General features: G+C 42.8%; 1 protein-coding gene across 1 annotated transcript; it reads left to right on the forward strand.

The window, feature by feature from the left end:
* Positions 1-503: 503 nt before the first annotated feature.
* On the forward strand, positions 504-19,408 carry LOC121543720 (transportin-3). The gene is made up of 23 exons (XM_041853864.2): positions 504-781; positions 3,662-3,862; positions 4,246-4,319; positions 4,559-4,715; positions 5,285-5,428; positions 5,721-5,896; positions 6,126-6,264; positions 6,359-6,505; positions 6,708-6,815; positions 6,918-7,009; positions 7,222-7,361; positions 7,669-7,860; positions 10,238-10,329; positions 10,486-10,562; positions 10,720-10,780; positions 11,039-11,179; positions 13,078-13,194; positions 13,308-13,402; positions 13,566-13,722; positions 17,319-17,486; positions 17,773-17,885; positions 18,577-18,668; positions 18,842-19,408. Exons 1-22 carry the CDS (start codon positions 668-670, stop codon positions 18,635-18,637), a joined length of 2,766 nt encoding a protein of 921 aa, XP_041709798.1. The 5' UTR covers positions 504-667; the 3' UTR covers positions 18,638-18,668; positions 18,842-19,408.
* Positions 19,409-19,692: the final 284 nt, after the last annotated feature.

The raw sequence follows: 19,692 nt of genomic DNA on the forward strand, positions 1-19,692 counted from the left end.
CCGGTGTAGTACGATTCAATCTTAATCCTGTATTGACTCTTTGCCTGTTTGATGGTTCGTCAGAGGGCATAGCGGGATTTCTTATAAGCGTCCGGGTTAGAGTCCCGCTCCTTGAAAGCGGCAGCTCTACCCTTTAGCTCAGTGTGGATGTTGCCTGTAATCCATGGCTTCTGGTTGGGGTATGTACCTATGGTCACTGTGGGGACGACGTCATCAATGCACTTATTGATGAAGCCAGTGACTGATGTGGTGTACTCCTCAATGCTATCTGAAGAATCCCTGAACATGTTCCAGTCTGTGCTAGCAAAACAGTCCTGTAGCTTAGCATCTGCGTCATCTGGCCACTTTTTTATTAACCGAGTCACTGGTGCTTCCTGCTTGATATGGTGTTTCTCGTTTTTACTGCTTGTTTTACAATAACAGTAAAAGAGACCCGCCCATTGTGTCCCTCGAATATGTGAAGTACAGCTTTTAGTTCCTGTATCTGTATTTCTAGACGGGGGCGTTTGTCGGCAACACACACGGGGAACCTGTGTGCGATTGAGATGGCGGTCGGAACAGCGAGCACAAGGAACGAATAAATATTACCCCGTCTAAACATAAACTGTGGAATTTATAGCGCCTTCGCATTTACCCTAAACTGTAACCCGCAAAGTAGCATAGCGCTATGGAGAAACCGACAGTCGCACTTGTGTATCAAGCTGTGCAGGCTCTTTATCATGATCCGGACCCCGCCGGTAAAGAGCGAGCCTCGGTGTGGCTGGGGGAGCTACAGAGATCGGTAAGTGAACTCGAGAGATGGTGGGGACTTGGAATGGGCCTAGAACTAGACATGGCTAGGCAGGTCGTGTGAGGCCGTAAACAAAACATTGCATCAGAATGCGTAATACCATGGTGATAAAAAAACATATATTTGTGTATGTTAAACCAACAACGAATGAATGAGCATAGCTAGCTAACAACAAACGCAGCATAGCATTAGCTAGTTAGCTATCTACCAAACTAGATTGACTAAGGTAACTAACTAGTTAGCATTAGCAACACCGTTCCTTTTTTCTACTAGCCTGCTAGTAACTGTCAAGTGGAAACGGGGATAAATATATGTGGATTTCTAGGTGGAACGAAGATAATGAAGGCAAACATTCGCTAGCTTTCTCTCGCGTGTAGTCATAAACAATCCATGGTGTTTGAAAATGCTAGCTAGTTAGCCACACATAGCAGATAACTAGTTAGCAACAATTTATTGCTATCTAGTTGTTTAGTTAGCTACTGTAGTTAACCGTCCCTAGTCAACTACAGTAGTTATCTTTACATAATTAGTAACTCGCGCTAATTACAGTAACATTAGCCGGCCATAGCACAGGAAGAGCGCGAGGCGAGGGTGGCTACCTAGCTAGCGTCCAATACTTGCTAGCAAACTTGCCGTTTTAGCCACATATGGCTAAATTGCTTAGTAGAGGGGCGTGTTGTCTTGCTAGGTAGCTAACGATATTGCCAGGGATGCTTTTGCTTTGAGTTAGTTAACGAACGTTAACTTGGCTAGCTACACTAACAACTTCCATTTATGTTGATAATGTTGTGTAAATGGTATGTGCCACTTAGTTGTTTGCTGTTGGTTAGGGTTAACGTTAGCCGTTTTATTTCCGCATTTGTTTGTTTTTTCCTCCGGTGGTGCTGCATCGGTCTGGTTTCCGCATTTTCATTGGTTACTACTGCCTTAACTCCTGCAGGAAATGCAATCTTTGTCTGTCATCGGACATTTAATGATTGAAATATAATATAATAATAATAATATGCCATTTAGCAGACTACATGTTGCTGCTACGTATTCCTACCAACTTTAACTTATTATTGTGATAATTTCTATAATAGATGGCCTTCCCGCAGGTTGCATTGAGAGACAGCCTCAGGGTAACTGGATTCAAAACGGTTATTTCTCCCCACTATCATGCAGTTCCCACATAAAGCCCCCACAAAGCCATGTATTGATTCCCTAAGAAAAAATGCAATGTCGCATAACACGTTTTAAAACACGTTAGACTGTGACACCAGCAACTTCCTAAGTTTGCTGGCACTTGGGGATCTGAATGGTCTAATTTGGGAGAGAAGGAGCCATCTGAGTGATGAACACTGTGTGTGCTCTGTGCTGTCAGCAGCTTTTTCATCCAGACTGCCAGGACATACTGGACACTGATGGACAAATGGGGAAGGGGCTTGGCTGTTTCACTTTGCAATATAAATTCTCATACACACTTTATCAGGTTTTACTTTACAGTCCTTATACCATACTCCAGCATATCTAACAGTTGACCAACTGTTGGTTAAGGAAACACGCCCTCTATCAAGGCAGCTAGCTACAGACACCTGATGGTGTTGCATAGGAAGGATATCAGATTTGGCCTACTCTATTTGTAAATAGGCCTACTCCCTTTGGTCTTTGCGTGTATAGGGTGGTTTTGAAATCATTTGAGTAGGTTGGGACGCAGACGTGAGAATGTAAGCATAGTGATCCATTTACCAGGGATGGGCATTTGACTTTTTTTTTGACTGTTCGAGTACTCACTTTATTTTTTCCCATAGATCTCGAATGGGAAAAATATATTTAAAAAATACACTAAAAAAATATGTTCAAATTTTTCTGTAGGCCTATGCCAACAGTGCGCAACAATGCCTAATTTATCATAACCATTACAGATAACCAATCCTAATTGCTAAATTGCCCCATATATATTCAGTCCGTTTAAAAGCAAGGTAAGTTATTGAAGCCTTAATATCAACTGATTATATTATATTGTAGAACACAATCTTCAAAAAGGCAGTAACCTCAGCAGTGGCGCTTGCTTGTAGAAGCCTATGGCTGTGCAATGGCATAGCCTTGCTTTGTTAATTTAGCAGACAAGATACTTATTTCCCGAGCACTTATCACAGTCGACACCTATTTTATAGTTTTAAAAAAAAAGGTAATATAACAGAATATAATATAGCCACATATTGTTCCAAATGAAAAAAGTTGCCAGTGCGAAGTGATGCGCATCTCAAGTCTGGAACAGTTATTCTCAGTGATCATTTGAAACTGGGCTCAATTTGGCGAGTTGAAATACCTTCTTTTTTTTCAGGGTTACAGGGGAATGGTTTAAACAATGACACGTGGTGTTTTTTTTTGTTTAATTTGGAATAAGCTTTGAATTTCATATTTACCACTGTAGCAGTTACACATTCATTTGAACAAAAAAAAGGAAAATGGTTAAATTAGTATTATTTAGAATTTGACTTTTGCTGCATTTAGGGGGGCTCATCTCTCATTCAGGGTGGTTGCGCTCCCACCCCCCCAAGCTGGTAATTCCCACTATGTTTTCAAACCACAAGCACAAAACATAAGGCTATGCCTTCTTATCCTCATTCATATAACTAACAAAAATAGTATACAAAAAGGAATGAGTCCTACAAGTAGCAATGTGCCTCCTTTCCATCCTGTTTGGTCAGTTGATTGTTCCTGGGTATCCTTTACAGACAATTTAGGTGTGTAGGCATGTGTGTGTAAAACTGGCGGATTTACCAGTATCCCTGTGTTTGACTTCCTTGTTTCGGTAACCTTCCTTTCTGAATAAAGTTAATGGTGGCGCTAACTGTTCTCCCCCTGTCCCGTCTCCCCTCCCCACAGATGTACGCGTGGGAGATGGCAGACCAGCTTCTCCAGCTGAAACAGGACGTGGAGTCTTGTTACTTCGCCGCCCAGACCATGAAGATGAAGATCCAGACATCGTTCTTTGAGCTCCCCCCAGAGACCCACATCGCCCTCCGAGACTCCCTGCTCTCACACATACAGAGCCTCAAAGACCTCTCCCCCATCATCGTCACCCAGGTAATGGCCTCCCCGCCCATTGATGTAACCTAGGGTAACGCCCCTCCCATCCAATTATTGTCCATCTGGTATCACCCTCTGTCACAGTGACTACTGAAACTCCAAGAACTCCAGGATGACTTGGATCTCTGTCTGTAGCCTTTATGCTCCTAGAATGTGCTCTAGGAATGTCCCACTGCCCATCTAAATGTCCCAAAGGCTTAGCAATGCACAGTAGCAATAGAACTCTAGCATTTACCCCAATGTACCGCTACCACTACAGAGGAGTAGTTGTTGTAGCTGTGGTACAATTTAACAAGTACAATATTACGTGGCATTAAGATACTCTAATCCCTACTAGTTCTTCCTGGTTTCTTGTCTAATTTCTCTCCTCCCTCTCTCAGCTCGCTCTGGCCATTGCAGACCTCGCCCTACAGATGGCCTCCTGGAAGGGCTGTGTCCACACCCTCATTGAAAAGTAAGGCCCCTCCCATTACCACTCAACCACCCATCTCGGATCACACCTGTGGATAACAGAATGCAATAGTTACAGGATATTAGACCGTTGTAGGTGGTTCTATAAAGTCGAATGCCATTGAAAATAGTTGATGAGTTGGTATGTTTGAGGTGACATTAAAGCTTCAAAAACATCTCCTTCATGCTAATGTTCTCATAAATGACTGCTGCCATCTCTCTCCTCCACTCTCTCTCTCTCAGGTATAGCAATGACGTCAGCTCCATGACGTTTCTGATAGAGATCCTTACAGTGCTCCCCGAGGAGGTCCACAGCCGCTCCCTTCGCATCGGAGCCAATCGCAGGACAGAGATTATCGAGGACCTGGCCTATTACTCCAGTACCGTGGTCACTCTACTGGTGAGAGTTCTCTCTCTCTGGTCGACACACACACTATCCATTCATCTTTCTCTCGCCAACACTCTCACAGACTAACCTATTTTACCCACCTGATTAAGCTGGTCTAAACTAGAGCACCCGCCACCACTCCCCCTTACTGGATAAGCAGACCTCCCATGGGTTCATCCTCTCATTATAAAACTCTGGGGTGTACATCCTCATTATCACAAATATATTCAACTACTACCACTACCTTAGAGGGACAAACTGAACCACTCACTTTGTAGTATATTTTTCTCTGCAGAATGTCCAAGTTTGACTGTAGATGTTTTTGAGGATTAAGCTTAAGAATGTAGGAGTTGTCCTCCCAAAACCATCAGAAAAGAGACAAACTATACTGTTTGTGTTGAGGGTTACCTCAACCTACAATCAACAATTTGCCTTGACTCAATATTGATAACACCTGTCGTGACTCCTGTTGTTTCGTTGGGTGAACTTCCTCGTGCGTTTGGCTTCAGACACAGCATTGTGGTTTTGATAAGGGTCTGTGTTGTTGATGGCACGTGTGTGTGTTGTCTCTCTGTCTCCAGGTGACGTGTGTGGAGAAGTCTGGCAGCAATGAGAAGATGCTGATCAAGGTGTTCCGCTGTCTGGGCAGCTGGTTCAACCTGGGAGTCCTGGACAGCAACTTTATGGCCAACAACCAGCTCCTCATGGTCCTTTTCCAAGTGCTGGTATGTCTCTGTGTCTTTCTCTCACGCTCTCATGGAATTTTGGAAGCACAAATAAACAGTGCTAGTGACAAACATTCCCAAAAACATGAACAACTTTTAGAATACTCCCAAAGTCTCTCAATATTGTAGCAGCATTCGTTCCAAACCCTTATTTGTGCAACAACCACAGGGGGGCAGGGCAATAATTTATGCCGGTTTAGAATGCTAATCGCTTGTATACATAATGCATGGTTTTCAGCCACGGAACATCTCTTTGACGTAGTGTTCTTTTTTGTCTCTGTTTGTTTGGCAGCAGAGAGACGAGACGTCCACTAACCTGCACGAGGCTGCGTCCGACTGCGTGTGTTCAGCGCTGTACGCCATCGAGAACGTGGACACACACATGCCCCTGGCCCTGCAGCTATTCCAGGGCGTCCTCACGCTGGAGACAGCCTACCACATGGCTGTGGCACGGGAGGACCTCGACAAGTACGAACACACACACATGCCTACTCCCCTCCTCATACATACACCAAGATCACCTATCCAGTCACTGCATCACCACACCCCTTCTCCCACTCCTTCCTGCCCCAAACCTATCCTTCCTCTCCATTGCTCATGATGTTAAACTCTTCTGACTCTTCTCCACACTGTCCTCTGTGTGGAAGAAAATAATAACTTTTATCCCCAACTCTCTCCTTCTCCCTTGTTCTGTCAGAGTGTTGAATTACTGTAGGATCTTCACTGAGTTGTGTGAAACGTTTCTGGAGACCACAGTCAGGAGTCCAGGCCAGGGCATGGGAGACCTGCGGACGCTTGAGCTACTGCTCATCTGTGCAGGACACCCCCAATATGAGGTACACAACACATGATAGACACTCACAGACAAACACACACACTGTCGCTTTGGGTGGATTTCAAGTGTGTGTGTTCTCTTCTGGTGCATCTCAGGTTGTGGAGATCTCCTTTAACTTCTGGTATCGTCTGGGAGAACACCTGTATAAGACCAACGACCCTGCCCTCCACGGCATCTTCAGACCCTACATCCAGAGACTGCTGCACGGCCTGGCCCGCCATTGCCAACTAGACCCCGACCACGTATGGACCACCCACCACATGACAAGGAGTCCTTAACCAACTCCAATGATGCCAACCATACTCCCAATACTCTTCTTATGTCATATCTGATTGTAGAATCCCTTAACCATGTGCACATTTTACCAAGTAGTTCAGTACATCATTTAGCTCTGGCAGTATTATATCATTCACTCACGGTCTGATATTTTGTGTTGATCTACAGGAGGGCATCCCAGAAGATACAGATGACTTTGGGGAGTTCAGGATGAGGGTGTCTGATCTTGTGAAGGATGTCATTTTCCTTGTGGGCTCCATGGAATGTTTCTCCCAGGTAGCTACCTTCACAAGATAGCTACCGTCGCAAGTTAAAATGATGTCATTAAGATGACAAACTATACCGACTGCCTTCTCTTTCTCCCTCTCGCTCTCTCAGTTGTACTCCACTCTAAAAGAAGGGAACCCTCCCTGGGAGGTGACTGAGGCTGTTCTCTTCATCATGGCCGCCATCGCCAAGAGTGTAGACCCGTGAGTGTCCTCTTCATTCTATTAATGAGAAATAATGTGCAATGACTAAATCCCTTCCTCACCACGTAGAATGTGTGCAACTACTTGTAGATTTGTATATCTTTCCCCCAGGGTGTTTGTGTGTAACGTTTCAATCTTTAATTTGTGCTTGTGTGTAATGTATAAGTCCTTCCCCCGGGGTGTTTGTGTGTAACATGTTAATGCTTTCCCAGTGAGAACAACCCCACCCTGACAGAGGTGTTGGAGCAGGTGGTGCTGCTGCCAGAGACGGTCCATATCGCTGTGCGCTACACCAGCATTGAGCTGGTGGGGGAGATGAGCGAGGTCGTTGACCGCAACCCGCGGTTCCTAGGTAGGTTCAGTGGTCACGTTACGGTCAATAGCTTAGCTCGGGACCTGAGTGATTGAGTTAATCAATTTAGAGGTTCATCTTAATCTGTGTGTTAGTGTGTATACCCCTCGTTTTGAGCACATCTCTATTTCCTTGTTATTTTTCCATTCCTTGTTCCTTTCTGTGTCAAATGCCTGTGTCACTCTGTTTTGTTACGTCCCTGCTGCGTTAAGAATGTGTGTCTCTGTGCCTATGTCTCTGCATCGCTGTGTCTCTGTTGGCTGTATACTTTGGATGTGTGTATGACCTTAGCCCCGCTCTGTCGCAGACCCCGTGCTGAACTACCTGATGAAGGGCCTGAGGGAGAAGACCCTGGCTTCCGTGGCGGCCAAGGCCATCCATAACATCTGCTCTGTGTGTCGGGATCACATGGCCCAGCACTTCCAGGGCCTGCTGGACATCGCCCGTGCCCTCGACTCCTTCGCCCTGACCACCGAAGCCGCCGTAGGCCTCCTCAAAGGTAACTTAATGCCACCCTTCTTATATTGTAAAGTATTTTTATGGGGTAGGTCAGCTTTAATATTACAGATAGATTGTGGCTTCTATCATTGTAATTGTCTGCATTATTTTCAATCCCCCATATTTTTTTTGTGTATCTATATTATTTTCCCCAAACCCAACAACCCCACCCCTAATTGGAGTAAACTAATGGACAACAATACTTAGGCTTCTACTTCCAGCTTATACATACTATATACATTTTACGGATACAATATATTTTACATTACTTATCTTTTGTTTTTAGTCCCATCCTTCAGCTACACTCAACCCCTCCATCTATCTCTTGAAGACCATCCAGTTTTGATTTCTAGCTGCCATATATTTTTCCGCTGTGATGTTTCACAAAAGTGCTGAACCTTTCTATTCTTATAGTTTCTACAGATTGTAAATTAAAGATAAACACCTTTGCTAAGCGTATTGATCGATTGACAATGACTTTTCAAATTGCCCAGCAGTGCTATTTGCAGAGTTAGCTCCAGGTAAATGTTGGAATTCCAGGTAAATGTTGGTTCTCATGAGGACCGCCACAGGAATGGAAGACCAAGAGTTACCTCTGCAGCAGAGGATAAGTTCATTAGAGTTACCAGCCTCAGAAATTGCAGCCCAAATAAATGCTTCACAGAGTGCAAGTAACAGACACATCTCAACATCAACTGTTCAGAGGGCACTGTGTAAATCAGGCCTTCTTGGTCGAATTACTGCAAAGAAACCACTACTAAAGGACACAAATAAGAAGAAGAGACCTGCTTGGGCCAAGAAACACGAGCAATGGACATTAGACAGGTGGAAAGTTGTCCTTTGGTCTGGAGTCCAAATTTGAGATTTTTGGTTCCAACTGCTGTGTCTTTATAAGACGCGGTGTGGGTGAACGGATGATCTCCACATGTGTATTTCCCACCGTAAAGCATGAAGGAGGAGGAGGTGTTATTGTGTGGGGGTGCTTTGCTGGTGACACTGATTTATTTAGAATTCAAGGCACACTTAACCAGCATGTTTTTTTCGTTTTTTTAATCAATTAGTATATTTGAGTTTAATGATAATATTTGTTGTAATATTTGTTCTGTCTTTTCTGGTGGATTAAACTGAAATTGCAACCAGATTTCTATATCTTGTTTTAAAAATAACCAAAAGTGAGAGGTTGTAATCTGAATGAAGAGCAAAATGCCGTTCTTGAACACTGGGTGAGCCATTCTTACTGATCTGCTAGAGAACCAGTTCGGATACAAGTATAGTTTTTGTATATGACTGAAGCCTTGAGTGAGAGGTCCAATGCTTTAGTAATTTCTGCCCTCTGAATTCATACTCATTATATAAATAGGCCCGTTCCAAATAAAGTGGAATAGTTTTTTAAAAACAAGTTGTTGAGTGTAGGCGGGGCCATAAGTAAATAGGTGAACTGGGATATGACTAAATAATTAATCAGGGTTATTTTTCCACAAAAGACAGTTGTCCATTCCATGGTACCAAGATCTTATCTAATTTGGGTAACTTTCTATTAAAATGTATTGTAGTGAGAATTTCTTTCTTTTTGGATATGAATACAGAGTATTTCCACTTCACCGTCGAACCATTTTATTGGTAAACTACACAGTAATGTAAAAGTTGTATTTTTTGTGTGATTTTAATACGTAATATGGTGCACATAATTCGGTTGTAATCCAGAGAGGTTCGAAAAAATATCTATATCCTCTGAGGCTGTGCATGGATCCAAATTGCAGATTTAAAAGAAGACATGAATCGTCAGCGTACAATGACACCTTTGTTTTTAATCCCTGGATTTCTAGCCCCTTGATATTATTGTTGGATCTGATTTTAATAGCTAACATTTCAATGGCCATAATAAATAGATATGCTGACAGTGGACAACCTTGTTTTACTCCTCTTGACAATTTAATACTTTCTGAGAAGTGGCCATTATTTACTATTATACACCTGGGGTTACTATACTTACATTTAACCCATTCTCCAAAATGAATATAGTCCAGGCATTTAAATTATGCCACCCTTCTTTATAATAATAATAATAATATGCCATTTAGCAGACGCTTTTATCCAAAGCGACTTACAGTCATGTGTGCATACATACTTTACACTTTTTTGGTCTGGTTTTCTTTCTCTGCTCTACTCCTTCTCTATTCCATCTCTCACTTTCAATCTCTTGTCTTATTGTCTGTCTCACTTGCTGGTCCTTTTCTTTCAGCAACTTGTTCTCTCTGGACTGTGGGTCGATGTTCAGTTCTTTGTCTTTTTATTTGATTGCCTAATGAGGTTGATTTGTATTAAACAGAGTGGTGTTGCTCTGTCACCATGGTAACGCTGGTTGTTTTGCCCTGCAGGGACAGCCCTGGTCCTGGCTCGTCTGCCCCTGGAGAAGATCGCTGAGTGTTTGAGTGACCTGTGTGCTGTGCAGGTCATGGCCCTCAAAAAGGTGTGTTTTATTCTGCCATTTGTTTGGTGGTAGGTTGTGTGAGTATGAGATACTTTGGGTAGAAGTGTGTAACCCACTACAATAGTGTAACAGTTTTGTGGATTGGGTATTTGTGTGATACCAACAAGTTTGCTTATGTTTGTCTGCTATCTTCAGCTTCTCTCTCAGGACCCCAGCAATGGGAAAGCTGCTGACCCCACTGTCTGGCTGGACAGACTAGCAGTCATCTTCCGGTACACTCAACCCATTTATAATACGTTATACTGTATATACATATCCTGATTGCACAGGTCATGAACTGTCTCATGTAACTATACTGATATGATGATTTGGGCTGATGATTGTTTATTTTAAGCAGACATTTTAATCGTAATGTTTTTTTCCCCCCAGACACACAAATCCCATTGTAGAAAATGGACAGACACACCCATGTCAGAAAGTCATCCAGGAGGTAAAGCAACTGGCAGTCCACATTGTTTTGCTATTTTTTGTATTTGGACAAGGCTACCATTGCATACAACCTGCTTTGTTCAACCCATTAATTGGACTGAGTTTGAATGGGACTCAAGTGAGACTATTTTGGTGCTCAACTACCCTGATTCTTCTCCGTTGCAGATTTGAACTTCAATTTAAGGCCTTGATTGCGTACAGTCATTCCCACAGCTTCTCATGCTAAACCTATATTGGGTGTTTTCTTGGTTCTCTGTAGATCTGGCCGGTCCTATCAGAGACTCTAAACACACACCAGGCTGATAACCGCATCGTGGAGCGCTGCTGTCGCTGCCTGCGGTTCGCTGTGCGCTGCGTGGGCAAGGGCTCTGCCTCGCTACTACAGCCACTCGTCACACAGGTGCGTGTCCCTGTGTTTGGGTCATGATACGCCCCATATACAGATGGATAAATTTAGGTTGGAGTCTGTTATTTGTGTATACAAATTCCATCGCCACCAGGTGCTTGTTGAGCCCATGGCAGCTGGTGACTGATGGCAAAGTTAGGCTGAATGTGTACAGTATAGGATTGCAAAATTCCAGAAACTTTTCTTAACTCATGGGTTGAAGGATTCTCTGGTTTCCTGATTATTCCCTCCAGAATCTAGATTATTGGGAATTTGTGGAAAGTTACTGGAATTTTGCAACCGTAGTACAGGTCTTTAACAGAATGGGTGTATTGTTTCAGATGGTCAACAGAACTCGACATTAATGCCCAGGGCAAGTAAAAAAAAAAATAATAGTATTGTTGGACAAGCAGATAACAGATTGAAGTTGTCCGAATGGACAAGTAAAAAAAAATCACGCAGAAATCACAATATCAAACAATAAGGTTACTCCAATCATAGTTGGATCAGTTTCCTCCGGATGCAATGTTTTGCTCACTGTCCTCCCAATCTCTGCAGAGCGCATCGGAGTACAGTATAATTATTGTAGGCCTGCATTGACAGGCAAAGCGGTCTTTCAATCATGCAGTCGCGAGATGCGTTTTTGAGATCAAAGCGAGCCCGCGTTTGCACATTTGTTGATAATAATTGCTAGTGAGTTATTTGCCCGGTTATAGCAATTTTTTGGTCAGCAATAAGAATCCTGGAAAAGTCATGGTGTGCATCACGTGTGTGTGTGCCAGTGGGCTGTTGCCAGAGGAGGGAGGGAGAGAGAGAGATTTGTGCAGCAGGTAACAATAATGATATGCAAAAGACTAACTTGATAACCAGCCAAACTACACTATGTTTAGAATTTGAATCTCTCTAGTTAGCTATTTAACTATTAGCATGAATTAAATGTAATGTCCGACGTCCTAAAATAACTTTCCACCGGCGCTCATGTATAACCGCAAATGGCCAACACGCATTTGATATGGGTGCGGAGTTGATGAAACCAATGCTGCATACTCCGGTTGTAAAACCGTCTCTTAAGCGATCAAAATTGGCTAGGATTCTCCTCTATTCAATACTGGCCATGTAATTCTGACAAAGATAACAAATATTCTTAGCATAGCCTAATTGACAAGTAACTCCTATGCTGTCAAGATCTCCCCTGAACACTGAATATTTTAACATTACAAATAGATAAACTTCTTAGTTGGCTACCTCGCCCACCATAACCATTTAATCCCTGGTTCACTGAATGAGGGAATTATTTTATAAAGACAAAGTATTTGGTTGTAATTGTAATGTTGCAGGGTGGCCAACGCTTGTCCAGGAGAGCTACTGGGTGTGCAGGCTTTTGCTCCAGCCCTGCTCGAACATACCACATTTCTCAACAGGACCTTATAAGCTGACTGGTGTGTGAGCAGGGTTGGCTAAAAAGCCTGCACACCCAGTAGTTCTCCAGATGGAGGATTGACAGACCACATGTGTTTTATACAGTAGCCTATCAGTGCAGTATTTTACTTTGGGTGGGGGGGTTAAGTGCCTTGCTCAAGGCCACAACGGCAGGAGATATAATACATGGGATCAGAGACCAGCAGCCTTCCATTGTCAATACCAGTGATGATAATTAATGTTATTTTGTGAAGTGGTTCCTTGCATCATACACAACAATTTTCAGTCACCTTTTTGGCCCATGGTGTTAGATCTTTTTTATTTTTTTGTGTGGGGGGGGTGGGGACAGACAAGTGACTTGAGCTTTCGGACAGGTAAAAATTCAGTCCCAGAAGTTCATGTCAAGCCCTGGTTAGTGTGTACCAGGTGTAAAGATGTGTTTCAGATGGTCAGTGTGTATCAGGTGTAAAGATGTTAAATGTGTGTTATTTCAGATGGTCAGTGTGTACCAGGTGTATCCCCACTCCTGCTTCCTGTATCTGGGCAGCATCCTGGTGGATGAGTACGGCATGGAGGAAGGCTGCAGACAAGGTCTACTGGACATGCTACAGGTAGGGGAAACACACACCACTTTCATAGGTACTCATAGTTCACGAGAGTGGCAGTGGAACTCTGGTTGTTTGCTATTGGTTTTGAACTGACTTTGTCCCATCTCTCCCCGTAGGCTCTGTGTATGCCCACCTTCCAGCTATTGGAGCAGTCCAACGGTCTCCGTAACCACCCAGACACAGTAGACGACCTTTTCAGACTCGCCACCAGGTATGATCAACTGGAACACAGTTCAGACAGTTGCTCCTCTCCCTTGAAATAATAAGTTCACTTACTTTTAAGTGGCAAGAATAAAAACTAACCATTGTATCTCTCTCTGCCATGTCCTTCTCACTCTTTATTTCCGTCTCTCTTTCGCTTCTTCTCCCTGCAGGTTTGTCCAGCGTAGTCCCGTCACCCTGCTCAGCAGTGGCATCATCGTCCACATCATCCAGTGTGCCATCGCGGCCACCACATTGGACCACCGGGACGCCAACTGCAGTGTCATGAAGTTCGTCAGAGACCTCATCCACACGGGCGTCATCAATGACGTGAGTCACCCCCAACAAACAGTCAGTCTAATGTTAGCTATTAAAATCAGATCCAACAATAATATCAAGGGATTAGAAATCCAGGGCTTAAAAACAAAGGTGTCATTGTACAAAGATGATTCATGTTTTCTTTTAAATCCACAACTTGGATCCCTCCACAGCCTCAGAGGATCTAGATACTTTTTCTAACCTCTCTGGATTACAACCAAATTATGATAAGTGTACTATATTATGTATTGGATCACAAAAAAATACAACTTTTACATTACCGTGTAAAATAAAAATGGTCTGATGGTGATGTGGATATACTCTGTATACATATCCCAAAATAAATAAATGATCTCACTCTAATACATTTATATAGAAAGTTAACAAAAAATTGATAAGGTCTTGCTACCATGGAAAGGTAAATACCTGTCTATTTGTGGAAAAATCACCCTGATTAACTCTTTAGTATTATCCCAGTTTACCTATTTACTTATGGTCTTGCCTACACCTAGCAAACAGTTTGTTTTAAATTACATTAGAAAAATATTCAATTTTATTTGGAATGGCAAGCCAGACAAAATTAAATGTGCCTATTTATATAATGAATATGAATTATTAAACATTAAAGCTTTACATTTTTAGTCATTTAGCAGACGCTCTTATCCAGAGCGACTTACAGTTTAGTGAGTGCATTCATTTTTCATACTGGCCCCCCATGGGAATCGAACCCACAACCCTGGCGTTGCAAGCGCCACGCTTTACCAACTGAGCTACAGGAGGCTGAGCTACATTAGACCTCTCACTAAAGGCTTCAGTCATACAAAAGTTATACTTAAATCCAAACTGGTTCTCTTGCAAATTTGTAAGAATGTCTCACCCAATGTTCAAGAATGGCCTTTTCCCCTTTATTCAGATTACAACCTCACTTTCAGTTATTTGAAAAGGAAATCATCTCCCAAATATCGCTATTTTTAAACAAGCCATAGAAAGTTGGTTGCAATTTCAATTTAATCCTCCAGAAAGGACAGAACAAATAATGCAACAAATATTGTGGTCAAACTCAAATATACTAATTGATAAAGAAACCCATTATTTTTTGAAAAAAGGTAGGACTGGTGGAGTTATGTCGCACATGCAGCTAACAAAAACATATGGAAATGTCTGCTCTACCCAAAATTACAACCAACTAATTGCAGCGTTACCGCAAAAATCAAAGAGGAAAGTGGAAGGGGGGAAAAGTAAGGAACTGTCGGCCCTGCATTAAAGACCATAATTGGTTAAAGAAAATTGTGATTAAGAAAAAAGTATATCAGTTTAATTGAAGGACCAAAAAATTGACAGCCGTGCCATATAGATTGCAAAATAGTTGGTAAGAGATTGTTTTACGTACCGATTCCATGGCACATGGTTTATGAACTGATACGCAAAACGACGCCGGATTCAAATCTTAGAATCTTTCAATTTAAATTATTATACAAAATTCTAGCATCCAATAGAATGTTATTGATATGGGGGATACAATCTTCCCAGCTCTACAAATTTTGCTGCGAGGAGACCGAATCATTAGATCATTTGTTTTGGTACTGTCCAAATGTAGCTTGTTTTTGGTCACAGGTCCAGGAATGATGAAGAATTAGTAGGGTTAGAAAGTAATAAAGGAAAATATATATATATATATATTTTTAGAAGGGTGTATGTATATATTCTCTGTCTCTCGCTCTGGCAAAAGTTTTAGAACACCTACTCATTCAAGGGTTTTTCTTTATTTTTACTATTTTCTACATCGTAGAATAATAGTGAAGACATCAAAACTATGAAATAACACTTATGGAATCATGTAGTAACCAAAAAAGTGTTAAACAAATCAAAATATATTCTATATTTGAGATTCTTCAAAGTAGCCACCCTATGCCTTGATGACAGCTTTGCACACTCTTGGCATTCTCTCAACCAGCTTCACCTGGAATGCTTTTCCAACAGTCTTGAAGGAGTTCTCACATATGCTGAGCACTTGTTGGCTGCTTTTCCTTCACTCTGCGGTCTGACTCATCCAAAACCATCTCAATTTAGTTGAGGTCGGGTGATTGTGGAGGCCAGGTCATCTGATGCAGCACTCCATCCCTCTCCTTCTTGGTAAAGTAGCCCTTACACAGCCTGGAGGTGTGTTGAGTCATTGTCCTGTTGAAAAACAAATGATAGTCCAACTAAGCCCAAACCAGATTGGATGGCGTATCGCAGCAGAATGCTGTTGTAGCCATGCTGGTTAAGTGTGCCTTGAATTCTAAATAAATCACAGACAGTGTCACCAGCAAAGCACCCCCACACCATAACACCACCTCCTCCATGCTTTACGGTGGGAACTACACATGCAGAGATCATCCGTTCACCCACACCGCGTCGCACAAAGACGCGGCGGTTGGAACCAAAGATCTCCAATTTGGACTCCAGACCAAAGGACACATTTCCACCAGTCTAATGTCCATTGATCATGTTTCTTGGCCCAAGCAAGTCGTCTTATTATTGGTGTCCTTTAGTAGTGGTTTCTTTGCAGCAATTCGACCATGAAGGCCTGATTCACACAGTCTCCTCTGAACACTTGATGTTGATGTGTCTATTACTTGAACTCTGTGAAGCATTTATTTGGGCTGCAATTTCTGAGGCTGGTAACTCTAATGAACTTATCCTCTGAAGCAGATGTAACTCTGGGTCTTTTTCTGTGGCTGACCTCATGAGTGCCAGTTTCATCATAGTGCTTGATGGTTTTTGCGACTGCACTTGAAGAAACTTTCAAAGTTCTAGACATTTTCTGTATTGAATAACCTTCGCTTTGCTTATTTGAGCTGTTCCTGACATAATATGGACTTGGTCTTTTACCAAATAGGGCTATATTCTGTATACCAACCGTACCTTGTCACAACACAACTGATTGGCTCAAACGCATTAAGAAGGAAAGAAATTCCACAAATTAACTTTTTAAGAAGGCACACCTGATAATTGAAATGCATTCCAGGTGACTACCTCATGAAGCTGCTTGAGAGAATGCAAAGCTGTCATCAAGGCAAAGGGTGGCTACTTTGAAGAATCTCAAATATAAAATATTTTCTGATTTGTTTAAAACTTTTTTGGGGTTACTACATGATTCCATATGTGTTATTTCATAGTTTCGATGTCTTCACTATTATTATACAATGTAGAAAATAGTAAAAATAAAGAAAAACCCTTGAATGAGTAGGTGTGTCCAAACTTTTGACTGGTACTGTATATTGCAAAAAAGATATGGGGGGTTGGAAGTGATGCTGACAATTACATTGATGGAAGCTACAATCTATCTGCAATATTAAAGCTGATCTAACCCCCTAAAAAAGGAAAATCTATTTCAACAGTCAATGTTTGTTTCTCTGTTGCAGAATGCGCAGAATCACTGATCTACAAATACATTTGTATCACAAATTATTCTTTATGTCATCAAGACTATCAAATCTGTGCCTCACCTTGCTCAAACTGTTCCCCTCAAACATGCAGATTCACTCAGTTTGATCTATAAAAAGTATCCTCTGAATAACAACAATCTGTCAGTCAGATTGTCATGTGTTTTCTTCCCGTTGCAGCACGAGGATGACTTTGAGCTGCGGAAGCAGCTAATAAGCCAGGCCATGGGGCAGCACGGGCAGCAGTTGGTCACCCAGCTCATGCACACATGCTGCTTCTGCCTGCCACCTTACACACTCCCCGACGTGGCTGAGGTGCTCTGGGAGATCATGGTGTTCGACAGGCCGGTGAGACACACACACACACTTAGCTCTTTCACTCCTGACAGTACTTGTACATATGCAGTTGAACGTACACATGCACTGGTGTCTTCAACGGGTGCTCGCTGTCATACCACAAGATGGCGCTAAGAGAACATCTTTCAACAGGGACCACAATTCATATTCACACACACTTCCAATGACATGGGCATGACAGGACTTTCAATCATGAGATAAAAGTGTGTTGTAGTACTACGATTGCATTGCCTCCTGATGTGAGTTTGATGTTTAACGTTGCGGATATGTTTTCTAGACGTTCTGCCGCTGGCTAGAGAATGCGCTGAAGGGGCTTCCTAAGGAGACGTCAGGCGGGGCGGTGACCGTCACAAACAAACAGCTCACAGACTTCCACAAGCAAGTCACCAGGTGAGCATATCACAGCCACGCCCCTTCCATGCTTTTCAAGTGTAATCTGGTGCAGTCGTACCCATCAGGTGCATTCCTTCCTGCCAGAAATGATCTAACTAGCCACATGTTGTCCTCATAGGTTCAGGAGTTATGTCAGGTGAAACTCTGCATAGTAGCTGACTCCCTGTCAGCTGTTTTTCTACTAGAAAATAGCTAGCTGTTTATGTTCTGACTCTGGGAAGAGCTCATGTGTCACTGGGCATGCTCAAACGAGCTGCTCCTGTGGCAGTGGAACGCTGGAAAACCGGTGTAGGGAAACCTCATGGATTCCCTGCCACAGGTTCAGGCATGCCTATAAGCGTTCCTTCCCCTTTTCAGCGATCCACCCTCCCTCCCACGCAGTCTCTCTGAGGGAATGGGAGCTTCAGACAGAAATACTATCTAGCTGTCATCTGAGGGAGCACTTTGAGTTCACAGTAGGAGTCTTGTGAGACAAACCGCAGGCTAGACATGGGTTAATTTCAGTTCAGATTAATTTAAAGTGAACTTGAATAAATGGCGAGTCTGAATGTGTTGAATTACCTTTTTCTTTTCCTATTTCATTTGATATAACCTTTACCATGTAAATGCACCACATTAATAACATTGCCCTTTCTCGCTCCCCTCTCTTCCTGCCACCCCCTCTTTCTCCATCTGTCCATCTCTCCAGTGCGGAGGAGTGTAAGCAGGTGTGCTGGGCCATCCGGGAGTTCACCAGATTGTTCCGATAGCCACGCCCAAAGAGCTCTGCCAGAACACCAGGCAAGGCATCAACACAGAAACACAAACAACCCCCCGCACTGGGATCTGCAGACTCATCTCACCCCATGTCTTTAGATGGTTCCAAAAAAAACATCTGATCATATTTAGGTTGGCAAGTGTCAGTAAGATCTCTATTGATTTCTTATTGTCCTTTCATTGTTTTTCTTCCTCAGGTTAAATATTTTGGCGAACATTCAGAGGTGACGGCAAAGAGGCTGAAGACCGCAGCAGATGAGAATCTAAAGGGATCTCCTACTGGACAGATGGGCGGGACTTGGCACTGTGGAAAGCCAATCAAGACGCATCGCAAGGATTGGAGTGACAGGGTGAACCCGTAAACGAAACGCGCTTTCGACTTTGGCCGTGTGAGAAGAGAAGCCCCCCTTTCCGCTCCCTCTCGCTCACTGTCGCCACAGTAACAGGTGGCACAAGGGTTGAAAGGGGGTGGGGCGGGGGGGGGCAGGTCCGAGGAGGAACGAGAATTCACCGACTCAAAGAAATGGAATGGGGTTAGTTCTGCGTCAGTTGGATTTCTACAGGATCCATCTTCAAAAAGAACAAGAGAAGGGAAGGGGAAAAAAACAAAGAAAAAAAAAACAAAGGATGTGCCTGGTTGCAAATCATAATGCATCAAAAAAAGACTTGTACGTTTTTAAATTGAGAAATGATTTATTTTCATGGATGTGTCTTTAGAACTTTAACATGGTCTTGCTGTCGGTGCCATATAGAAAAATAAATAGCAAACCCACGATGCCCTTCACAAAATGGTCACCACTGCCTTGTGGAGGCATTTAGGAAATGGTTGAAGGGAATGCTGGGAGATTTGGCGTCACCTTTGCCCTTTTTAAACATGTTGGCTGGAGTTTTACTGTTCTCTATTGCCAGGGAAGGAGAGTTGTGACTGGTCGAGTGGGACTCTGGCAAATAGTATATATTTTCTTTTTCTTTTTGTTCTTCCACATCTGGCATCGTCCATTCTTGGGGAGGCAGACACCACGGGATGCGGTAGCCATGTTGTGAACAA

This window comes from Coregonus clupeaformis, chromosome 28 (genome assembly GCF_020615455.1).
Source record: "Coregonus clupeaformis isolate EN_2021a chromosome 28, ASM2061545v1, whole genome shotgun sequence".
Taxonomy (NCBI): Eukaryota; Metazoa; Chordata; class Actinopteri; order Salmoniformes; family Salmonidae; genus Coregonus; species Coregonus clupeaformis.

Excerpts from the sequence above, each read along its gene's own strand:
- LOC121543720 (XM_041853864.2), top strand. The coding sequence starts at position 668 with ATGGAGAAACCGACAGTCGCACTTGTGTATCAAGCTGTGCAGGCTCTT. Across the intron at positions 4,320-4,558 it reads GTCCACACCCTCATTGAAAA|GTATAGCAATGACGTCAGCT; the intron begins GTAAGGCCCCTC and ends TCTCTCTCTCAG. Across the intron at positions 7,861-10,237 it reads CGCCGTAGGCCTCCTCAAAG|GGACAGCCCTGGTCCTGGCT; the intron begins GTAACTTAATGC and ends TTTGCCCTGCAG.